The sequence below is a fragment of the Plecotus auritus genome, assembly GCF_963455305.1.
Source record: "Plecotus auritus genome assembly, chromosome: 10".
In the NCBI taxonomy this organism is placed as follows: Eukaryota; Metazoa; Chordata; class Mammalia; order Chiroptera; family Vespertilionidae; genus Plecotus; species Plecotus auritus.
Window position 1 is genome coordinate 58,664,478 of NC_137785.1, and position 11,620 is coordinate 58,676,097.

At 59.8% G+C, this 11,620-nt stretch overlaps 1 protein-coding gene across 1 annotated transcript in view; it reads left to right on the top strand.

Annotated features, from left to right (window-relative positions):
* SALL1 (spalt like transcription factor 1) overlaps nucleotides 1-9,139 on the top strand; it is an 18,301-nt gene extending 9,162 nt beyond the window's left edge. Inside the window, exons 2-3 of the mRNA XM_080644873.1 lie at nucleotides 222-3,637; nucleotides 4,774-9,139. Coding sequence (XP_080500999.1) covers nucleotides 222-3,637; nucleotides 4,774-5,214 — 3,857 coding nt within the window. The 3' untranslated portion in view covers nucleotides 5,215-9,139. The remainder of the gene's footprint in view (nucleotides 1-221; nucleotides 3,638-4,773) is intronic.
* Nucleotides 9,140-11,620: the final 2,481 nt, after the last annotated feature.

The window sequence follows — 11,620 nt, forward strand, 5'->3', positions numbered from 1 at the left end:
GTGGCTCTCGGCGGTGCCAGATGGCTAGGGACGCCTCCGACGTCCTGACAGCGTCGCACGGACGTCCCGAGGTCCTGGTGGCTGGGGTTTTTGCTGGGGCCACGCTTTTGAGCTCCGCAGGTAGGCCCGCGATGGACCGACCCCCTCTGTCTCGGGTTTGAGGTCACAGGGCACGGGGCCCCGGCTTCCTTCCTAACGCTGCTCCTTTTTGACGTTGGCAGGACACGCGGAGAAGGGACAGCCCCATCGCACCAAGAGCAAGGACGCCCACGTGTGCGGCCGCTGCTGCGCCGAGTTCTTCGAGCTGTCGGACCTCCTGCTCCACAAGAAGAGCTGCACCAAGAACCAGCTCGTGCTGATTGTCAGCGAGAGCCCCGCCTCCCCGCCCGGCACCGTCCCCCCCAGCCCCCCTCCCGAGAACCCCGGCGAACACGTGAATGACACGCCTAGCAAAACCGATCGAGGGGACGGCGGCGAGCTCCCGGAACCCCGCGGGCCGGACGGGGACGGGGACGGGTCCATGGAGGTGGAGGCCCCGGGGGCCGACAAGGGCGGCGGCGGTGGCCCTCCCAGCGGCAGCCACGCCGGCGCCACCTCCGGCGGCCCTTCCACGGGTACCTCAGCGATCACAACCTCTCTACCTCAACCCGGGGACCTGGCGGCGCTGGGCAGCTTCTCCGTGATCAACAGCAACGTCATCATCGAGAACCTGCAGAGCACCAAGGTGGCCGTGGCCCAGTTCTCGCAGGAGGCGCGGGGCGGGGGGGCGGCGGGGGGCAAGCCGGCCGTGCCCGCGCTCATGGAGCAGCTCCTGGCGCTGCAGCAGCAGCAGATCCACCAGCTGCAGCTGATCGAGCAGATTCGCCACCAGATCCTGCTGCTGGCCTCGCAGAACGCAGACTTGCCAACGTCGAGTCCCTCCCAAGGTCCTTTGCGAACATCTGCCAACCCCTTGTCCACGCTGAGCTCCCATTTGTCTCAGCAGCTGGCAGCTGCCGCCGGGTTAGCGCAGAGCCTGGCCAGCCAGTCGGCCAGCATCGGCGGCCTGAAGCAGTTACCCCCGGCCCAGCTACCTCAGAGCGGCTCTGGCCACACCATCGTCCCCCCCCACGGCGGCGCTTCTCCCCACGTGAGCATCCTGGCCACGGCGGTGACCACCCCGTCCTCGGAAAGGGCGGCCCCGGGCGCCGGCGCCTGCCACGCCGGCAGCCCCGCGGTGGTCTCGGCGGCCTCCTCACCAGCTTTCGCAATAAGCAGCTTGTTAAGCCCCGCGTCCAATCCACTTCTACCTCAGCCGGCCCCCGCCAGCGCGGTGTTCCCCAGCCCTCTGCCCAGCGTGGGCACGACCGCCGAGGACCTGAACCCCTTGTCGGCCTTGGCCCAGCAAAGAAAGAGCAAGCCGCCCAACGTCGCGGCCTTCGAGGCCAAGAGCGCTTCGGACGAGGCGTTCTTCAAACACAAGTGCAGGTTCTGCGCCAAGGTCTTCGGCAGCGACAGTGCCTTGCAGATCCACCTGCGCTCCCACACCGGCGAGCGGCCCTTCAAGTGCAACATCTGCGGCAACAGGTTCTCCACCAAGGGCAACCTCAAGGTCCACTTCCAGCGCCACAAGGAGAAGTACCCCCACATCCAGATGAACCCCTACCCCGTGCCCGAGCACCTGGACAGCATCCCCACCAGCACCGGCATCCCCTACGGCATGTCCATCCCCCCCGAAAAGCCCGTCACCAGCTGGCTGGACACCAAGCCCGTCCTGCCCACCCTCACCACGTCGGTGGGCCTGCCGCTGCCCCCCACCCTCCCCAGCCTCACCCCCTTCATCAAGACCGAGGAGCCGGCCCCCATCCCCATCAGCCGCTCCTCCGCCAGCCCCCCGGGCTCTGTCAAAAGCGACTCTGGGGCCCCCGAGCCCGCCCCGAGAAACCCGGGCGGGCTCCCGGAGGAAGCCGAGGGGTCCACGGGGCTGCCCTCCGGGGGCAAAAGCGAAGAGAGCGGCGCGGTCGCCGGCTCCGCCCCCGCGGCGGGCAACGGCGCCCTGAGCTCCCCGACGGCGGACAACGGCCCGCCCGGCGCCACCACGTTCACCAACCCTCTGCTGCCGCTCATGTCCGAGCAGTTCAAGGCCAAGTTTCCTTTCGGGGGCCTCTTGGACTCCACGCCGGCCTCCGAGACGTCCAAGCTGCAGCAGCTGGTGGAGAACATCGACAAGAAGGCCGCGGACCCCAACGAGTGCGTCATCTGCCACCGCGTGCTGAGCTGCCAGAGCGCCCTCAAGATGCACTACCGCACGCACACCGGGGAGCGGCCCTTCAAGTGCAAGGTCTGCGGGCGCGCCTTCACCACCAAGGGCAACCTCAAGACCCACTACAGCGTGCACCGCGCCATGCCCCCGCTGCGCGTGCAGCACTCCTGCCCCATCTGCCAGAAGAAGTTCACCAACGCCGTGGTCCTGCAGCAGCACATCCGCATGCACATGGGCGGCCAGATCCCCAACACGCCCGTGCCCGACGGCTACCCCGAGTCCATGGGCTCCGACACCGGCTCCTTCGACGAGAAGAACTTCGACGACGTGGACAACTTCTCCGACGAAAACATGGACGACTGTCCCGAGGGCAGCATGCCCGACACGCCCAGGTCGGCGGACGCCTCCCAGGACAGCCTGTCGTCCTCGCCGCTGCCCCTGGAGGTGTCCAGCATCGCCGCCTTGGAGAACCAGATGAAGATGATCAACGCCGGCCTGGCCGAGCAGCTGCAGGCCAGCCTGAAGGCCGTGGAGAACGGGTCGGTCGAGGGGGACGTCCTGACCAACGACTCGTCCTCCGTGGGGGGCGACGTGGAGAGCCATAGCGCGGGCAGCCCGGCCATCTCCGAGTCCACCTCGTCCATGCAGGCTCTGTCCCCCTCCAGCGGCGCCCAGGACTTCCACAAGTCGCCCGGCGCCGAGGAGAAGCCGCCGAGGGCGGGCCCGGGCGAGTTCGCCAACGGCCTGTCTCCCACCCCCGTCAACGGCGGCGCTCTGGACCTGACCTCGGGCCACGCGGAGAAAATCATCAAGGAAGATTCCCTGGGGCTCCTCTTCCCGTTCAGGGACCGGGGGAAGTTTAAAAACACGGCTTGCGACATTTGTGGCAAAACGTTTGCGTGTCAGAGTGCCTTGGACATTCACTACCGGAGTCATACCAAAGAGAGACCCTTCATTTGCACAGTCTGCAGCCGCGGCTTCTCCACCAAGGGCAACCTGAAGCAGCACATGCTGACCCACCAGATGCGCGACCTCCCCTCCCAGCTCTTCGAGCCCAGCTCCAGCCTCGGCCCCGGTCAGAACCCTTCGGGGATGCCCTCCGCCAACCCCTTGTCGTCGCTCATCAAAACCGAGGTCAACGGCTTCGTGCACGTCCCTCCTCAGGACAGTAAGGACCCCCCCGCCGGCCACGTTCCCCCCGGTCCCTCTGCCACGTCCCCGGTGCTGCTGCCGGCCCTGCCCCGGAGAACCCCCAAGCAGCACTACTGCAACACGTGCGGCAAGACATTCTCCTCGTCCAGCGCCCTGCAGATCCACGAGCGGACTCACACCGGGGAGAAGCCCTTCGCGTGTACTATTTGCGGAAGAGCGTTCACGACAAAAGGCAATCTGAAGGTACCTCTGCCCGCCGGCACCTCCCAGGCCACCCCTCGGCCCTCTCTCGGGTGGCCCGTCGATGTCTGTAATGCATGCTCCCCGGTTCAGCAGCCCAGACCCCCGGGGGGGACAGTGTCCGCCCTCGGGGCAGCCCGCTGCACGCACGTGGCGGCTCGTGGGGAACTGGTGGCTGTTGGGGGGAGGGGGGGCTCGTGGCAGGGACCAGGCCGGGCTGCAGCTGGCCGCGGGTCGGCGTGCATCGAATCATTTGGCACCCGAGCGAAACAGTGGCCCGTCTCCCTTGTCTCGTTAAGTGCACGGAATGAACGGCTTCACCTACCGGGGACGACAGCCCGGTTGCCATGGGGTATTGATTAACCTCCACGGGGCCCGTGGGCTGCCCCGATCGCTGAGTAATTACAGCTCTCCGCGGCCGGCGCATCTCCTGTTCATAACCACGCGGGCCGGCACGGTTGGTTTTCCCGAGCACCGTAGCGTCAGCCCTCCGCTCACGGCGTGATGATAATGAATGAGGCAACACTGCCTGCTGATACGTGTTGGAAAGCGAGCAAATGTGCTTACATTCCAGAGAGCAACAGTTGAGCAGCTCCCCGGGTACATTTTCCCGTTGACAGAGGATGTCCCCGGGGATCGCTGCCCGTAATGCGAGAGGAATAATGGCTTTCTGGCGTTTTCTCTCCGTGCACGGGGCCCTCCGACGGGCCGTCAGCGAGGGGTGCTCTCTTCCCAGCTGAAAAGGACGTTTCTAGAGTAAAGGGTGTCAGATACAATCCTGACCGTGGCAATGAGAGTGGACATAACAATTCTAACCCTGAACGGCACTCTCTGACCGCCTGGCTCGCCAGAGGCCGTTAGAAGCTAAACAGGGGCAGTAAAAACGGAGTGAGGAAGGGCACGTTTGCCGGGGACAGGAGAGGCGGCCCGGGCTGCGGGGAGCCCCCACGGGTTATTACCAGTCTTCGGAGCGGCCGGTCCCCGTGACCTCGTCCGCTGTCTGGCCCGTAATGAGAACAGACATTTCGGCCACTTGCTTTGTTGAGTGCTGTTGGGATGGGAGTTGCAACAGATTCAGCTATTAAGCGTCTCCCTTCCTTTCTCTCTTTTTTTCTTTTCCTCTCGCTCTCTCCGTGCAGGTCCACATGGGCACCCACATGTGGAACAGCACCCCCGCGCGGCGGGGCCGGCGGCTCTCCGTGGACGGCCCCATGACATTCCTCGGAGGCAATCCCGTCAAGTTCCCCGAAATGTTCCAGAAGGACCTGGCGGCCAGGGCGGGCAGCGGCGACCCTTCCAGTTTCTGGAACCAGTACGCGGCGGCGCTCTCCAACGGGCTGGCCATGAAGGCCAACGAGATCTCCGTCATCCAGAACGGCGGCATCCCGCCCCTGCCCGGCAGCCTGGCCAGCGGCAGCAGCTCGCCCATCAGCGGGCTGACGGGCAACCCGGAGAAGCTCCCGAACTCGGAGCCCAGCGCGCCCCTGGCCGGCCTGGAGAAGATGGCCAGCAGCGAGAACGCCGCCAGCTTCCGTTTCACCCGCTTCCTGGAGGACAGCAAAGAGATCGTCACCAGTTAAAGCGACGCCGGCTGGAGACCCCAGCCTTCCCGCCCAAGCCTCCTCCTCGCCCCGCGGTCTCCCCCCCCACCCCCCCGCTCCTCTCCTCGGGTCCCCCCCAGATCGCGGAACTACTTCCCCATGATGAAGACATTCTTTTGTACCTTGTTCCACTTCTAGAGTTCTAAGAAAGCTTATTTATTAGCGATGTAACCTCGCTTTGCAGACAGAATGCAAGCGTTAACTTTGGTCTTCTGTATTTGGGACTAAATACTAATTGACTAGAGTGCTGTAAACTTGCTGTAACATTTATGGCAATTGCAAAGTTGCCCTGCTAGGCGGTCTTAATCTGGCATTAACTTATTTTCTATATCCAGTTTAATATGAATCCGGTGCGGGTGCCATGCCCTGTGATGCATTAGGTCTCATAAAGTCTGTATATAAATGTACACTTTGATCCTGCTGGTACATTTTCTCAGCAAACGCATTGTCTCATCTTCCGAAAGCAGAATTAAGGAAAAAGGACTAAGACGTACAGACTGAACAGTGTGGTTCTTTGAAAGGTTTGGGGGTTTTTTTTTTGTTGTTTTTTTTTTCTGGGTTTTTTTGTTTTTGGTTTTTGGTTTGGGGTTTTTATTTGTTTTGCCTTTTTTTTTTTTTTTTTTTTTTTAATTTTTATCCTAAAACTCAACCTGTTTGTTTTTGTTTTTTTTTTTGTAGATTTAACCATTTCCGTTCTGAACTGCTCTTTGTATTGTGCTTTTTACTTGAGCCGTCCTGGGTGTTCATAGGTTTCTGTACAATAAGAAGCACGCCGAACTCTCTAGAGAACATGCAAGTGTTGTTTTGGTAGTGGAAACTGAGACGTAACATTTTTGCCTTGTAGGTCTCTCTTCGCCCTAGCAAACGTGTGCTGGAACTTCCCAATGCTGCTACGTAAAGCATCTTGAACAGCCTTCGATGGAGAAAAAAAATGTGGATGCTCTTGTGAATACAGTGAGAAATATCACTTCCATTAAAATGTACATATGTTTCCTTACGCGAGCAAAAGGCGTCTTCTTGGCCGAGAGCGCAGGCCTCGTGTGGGTGTGTTTCGTGTTCGCTCTGGAAGGACACTGTTGGACTGCTACATGCACTTTCTTGGAAAGTTGAAAGGAACGGGGTGGGGGGTCCAATTTCTTTAACATTTAATACTTACTAACAACAGAGATACTGTAATTTTACTCAAGTAATCAAATACATTTTTTTTTTTTTTTTTTTGCAACAGATCAAACCAAATGCCGTGTCTGTGTTTTTAGAGTGCCTTTTCTCCCGGGCCAGGCCCTGCGTGCCGTTTAACCTTCCCCCAGACACCAGTAAACGGGGTACGTGCGTGAGCATGGCTCTCTCTGAGGAAGGAATTGTAAAAGGCAGAAACGGATTTGCGTGGGCCTGTGGTTTCTCTTTCTCTCTCTTTCTTTCTTTTTCTTGCCTCTTTTTTTTTTTTAGTCTGAGGCTCTAGATCTTTCCCCAATAGCTATGACTTGTTGGGCCACGCTTCCCGCAAATCCCCAGCCAAGAAAAAGGGGAAATAAAATAAAACGCAGAGTTGTTCCTGGAGGCTGTGCCCGGCCAGGTAAGTTTCCTTCAGCAGGACCTAGGTTTTCCTTCCTTGGACACGGTGGCTTTGGGGTATGTTTTTCCGGCAGCGGAGAGCAGCATTGCCTCGGAGGCCCGATGCGCAGGGTTACATAATCCGCCTCTGAGCCGGCACAGCCCAGCCGGGTCACCAGCACGCGTTGTATGTCATGGGTCTGGTAGGCATGGAAACACGCATTTCTGGAAGGAAAGGTCCATATCCCGAAGGATCTGTGCGTCCACTTGAATATTTCAGCGTCAACATGCCATCAGATTCCTCCTCGCTCCCTCCTGTGGGATGGGCACGTGGTTTGTCCTCCGGGGCACTATTTGGGGTGAGCAAACAGATGGGGTGCAAGGTGCTGTCAGAGGGGCGGTGACTTCCACCCCCCACCCCTGCAGCTCGGGGCCCTGCACCCACTAAGAGGAAGCATGAGACCACCTTCCTGTCGACGTTTCCGGGGGGCGCAGGCCACTTGGGGGCGTCTCCCCAGGCTGGGGGGAGGGGGTGGAACCTGAGTGCACAGAGGGGGCGAGGCCGGGCCAGCCTGCGCGCATTTAAGGGGCGACATTTAAGGGTCCAGATTGGGCGCTCCAGTCACTCCAGCCCCCGCCACACCGCCCCCTGGCTCAGGGTGGACAGCAGGGGGTAAGGCCGAATTCTGGCCACAAGTTCTTGTTCTCCGAGGGCCTAAGGGGGCGTGGTCATTGGGAAGGGGGCGACCAGACCTTCCCACGTGGCTGGGCGCGACGTGGACTGGGGGCCCTGGCCTACGTAGAATAAGAGCTTCTTATTAAGGGTTGGGGTGCTTCTCCAGAAGCAGCCCCTGTATCCCAGGACTGAGACTGGGAACTGCTGGGGGTCGGAGAGAGGGCCGCGGGCCACCCACCATCTGCCACCTAGAGGAACAGCTGACACCTTGCGCCCTGAGCCTGGCCCGCCCGCCTTTCCAAAGGCCCAGAGGCAGAACCCCAAGTGCACGGCCAGCAGCTGCACCCAGCGGCCCCGCTCCGCCTCCGCAGGGGGATTGAGGGAGCCTCCGCCTCCGGGGGCTTCCACTCACAGGGGGGGCCTGGATCCTGGCCCTGCGCGCCCTGGTCTGAGGGCGGTCCGGGAGGGGCCGGCGGTCTCTCCCTCTAACCACCACCCCCTCCCGCCCAGCCAGAGCAGCTTGCATTCAGGCAGACTCTGAGGCCCGGGACGCCTTGGGAAAAGGTGGGAGGGTCAGGGTCCCTGCACCCCCCTCCCCGTCCCCCGCCTCCCCCTCCCCTTCTGTCCCGGCCTCGCAGCAACCAGCTACCACGGGCGTTTTCTCACCACCGGTCAGCACCTGCCCGCCCTGTCCATGCATCTCCCCCGGCCCTGCGTCCTGCCATCCTGGGACAAACACAGCCTCACGCTCAGCCCTGCCGGCCAGCGGGAGAGGAGAAATGGGTTTATGTTAAGGCCCATGTGGGTCCGCACCACCCCCACCCCCAGCCTCACCCCCTCCCGCCAGGCCTCGCCTGCCCCGTCCATCTTTCCATTCTCCTTCCAAAGCTTAAGGTGCCTGCCTCTAAGTAGTTTGGGGGAACCCCCAAGAACTGAGTTTCCTGCGTTGTGGCCGCCTGGAATGAGGACAGCGAACGCCACGAAAGTTTGGAACTCAAAATAGTCATGTTGGTGACACATTGCCCCGCTGCTTCTTTCCTAAGTGAATTGTAAAATTACAGCCAAGTACAGCTTCGTGCCCATCACGCAGAATTCACCCGCGTGAGCAACTTGGGGTGTTTCTCTCTCTCTGGGTTTTTCAGTAACTGCTTTCCTTTGTCTGTCCCACCATGTCACTACCCTTCTCTCACCCTCTTCTCGTCCCGTCTTGCCTTCCCTATATTCTTAGTGGTTTCTCTTTGCAGCCCCACCATCGCTATTGCCCCTCAACCTCACACACCCACCCTTACACACACACACACACACACACACACACACAGGAGCTCACTTCTTTCTAGAAAATATGTTGGAAGAGGCGTTGGTGACTGCCCGGGACCCCACAAGCCGTGGCTGGGGAGGGCAGTACAGTAAGAGGGGGGCAGGCTCCTGGGATCCACTGGAGAGACCTCAAGCTCCCTGAGTTTTGAGGTTTCCCATCTCCATCCTCATGGGCCAGGGTTAGTCAACTGACTTGAATGGGGGTAGGGGGGTGGAGGGGACAGTTGTTGTTGTTTTTTATTAGAAAAAAAGCCATAGTGTCCACACAGAAAATCCTAAATGATCTGCCGTTGACATGGATTTCGAGCGGTGGATTATTTGCTTATTGGTTTTGGCGTGTTGTGAATGTCAAGAACGAGAGAACTTAAAAAAAAAAAAGAAAAAGAAAAAGCTCCCACTCTGTTAAAACTTTGCAGCCCCGTTAGAAAAATAAAGCATCGGCGTCTGTACCAGGAGTTACATGCTCTCCCCCTGAGGAAACAAATGTCCGAGGGGGTGACCAAGTGGGGGGGGGGGCATGTAAAGTGCATTTCAAAGGGCTCCCCCAGCAACGCGCCATCCGAGATTCCCAGAAAGTGGAGACGGATAAGACAGGAATTAGGTCATCTCCTGCAGACCCCGGGAAATCTGTTTAGATCAAAGCCCGCTCCGTTAGGATAAACAAAACAGGGCCCACTGAGCTCTCCCAATATTTTCATCTCGGCGCTAAGAGCTACTAATCTCACCGGCCCCGTTGGATGAAAGGGGGTAAAAATGACAACTGTAAAAATGACTCAGTAGAAAAAACGTCCTCTCCACGGCAAGAGGGAGATAAAGGTTTAGATTGGAGCTAAAGAGTAACGAGATCCAGGCCCACATCAACACAAACTTCCTGGAACTTGAGCGCCGCGTAAATTATCTAATCCCCGGCCCATTGTTCCCCTCGGCGGTGCCCCCGCCCCCCCGTGCCACGGAGCTGACCAGATGATTTACATAAAATACATTGTTAAAGTTTAACTGCCTTCTAAGAACATTGCAGGAGGTCGCCCACTTACTCTACATCCCTAAGGACCTGCCCCCCACCCATCCGACTGCCCCTGCCCGCCCCCACCCCCCCGCAGGCTGCGGTGGGGCGGTGTGCTGGCCTTGAAGGCTGTGGATGGATCTGCAAGGCTGGGTTCCTTGTCACCCCGGACGGACAGACAGAGGCCAGGTGGAAGCGGATCCTGTCCTAGGAGCCCACCATTGGCAGCAAGCAGAAGGGCCGTGCTCCTCCTCACGCAGCTTGCTTTCGCCGCCCGGCTGACAGCCTTCCACGGACTGCCAGGGAACGTTTGATAGATAGAAACATCCAGAAACGGGACAGGAAATCCCAGGGAAGGAGCATTCGCCCCGGCTGAATCCAAGGCGGCCGCTCCTTGCTGAGCCCGGTTTCCTCTGAACTGTTTAAACATATGACTTGGCTCCGCTTGTGCGGCTGCGGCCCTCGGAGCTCCGGCTTAACAAAGACCCCGGGACGGCCTGTCAGCTGGGCTCCGGCCCTCTGCAAAGCCAGGACGGCGGGGTGGGGGAGGTGACGAGCCTCCATAAACACCACGGGGAACAGGCCACCTTCCGCGTGGGGCCCACCTCCCACAGGGCGGTCCCAGGGCCCGCTTTTGACTTATGTCCCGGGAGGGGCTTTGAGGACAGTGACACCGTGGGGGGCGGGGGGGCCCGCACACGTCGACCCCCTCCTTGTGAGGGCCAGGGTGGGAGTCCGTCCAGCTGCCCCGGTGTGGCTGAGTCCTGACAGCGTGGCCTGTTGGGACACGGATGGCGAGGGGTCAGGGGTCACGCCGTCCGTCTTCCGGGGATCACTGCCACAGTCAGCATGAGGCCTGGAGTCACCTGTAGGCCTGAGTAAGAGGTAAACCTGGCCACCTCCCTTGATGGGGGGACAGGCAGGGGGCGGCTGATCAGCCCGCAGAGCTGCTTCTATATTCAGAATTGGGGGTGTCTCTACCTATCACATCTCATCACCGTTCTGAGACCACTGTCATCTACCAGGTGACAAAACGGAGACCCAGAGAGCAGAGAAGGAGCAGGTGGCATCAGAAACCTGGAGCTGTCACTCACTCAAGAATCAACTCTGGCCCGGCCAGTGTGGCTCAGTGGTTGAGCGTCGACCCGTGACCCAGGAGGTCATGGTTCGATTCCTGGTCAGGGCACGTGCCCGGGTTGCGGGCTCGATCCCCGGTGTGGGGCTGCGGGAGGCAGCCAATCAGTGATTCTCTCTCACTGAAGTCTCCACCTCTCGCTCCCTCTCCCTTCCTCTCTGAAATCAATACAAATATATTTTTAAAAAAAGAGCCAACTCGGTACAATCCTAACTTGCCTGGGCCACAGACCGGTTTCCCCATCTGGGCCACGAAAGGCTCGCTTGCCATCATTCCCTCAGAGTCTTACAGCGTCCCCAATGTCACAGGAATTGAGAACCACCTGTGTGATTCCCAGCTCCCCCCGCTTTCCGAAAATTCATTTTTTTTCCCCATTCGCTTTACGAGAGACCCTACATGAGACCCCAAAGCAAAAGAAACCCGAGGAGGACCTTTGCTGTCGCAAAGAAGGTGAAAAGCAAAGATACAGCGTCCACGGTTGGTTCTGCAAGGACCCCTCCTAGAGGCGGCGGCACCTGAGCAGGGAGCGCGGCCCCCCCAAGTCCTTCCCTGGGAGCCACCCTCAGCATCGGGCCCCCCGCTTGGAAGTGCGGCTGTGAGCATCCTGGCTTCATCTCCGTGGATCGTGTGCGTCCCTTAGCGGGCGGCGTCCTACGGTAACTGCCTCTTCGGTTTGCGGCCTTTCAGCTTTGGAAAGGTTTCA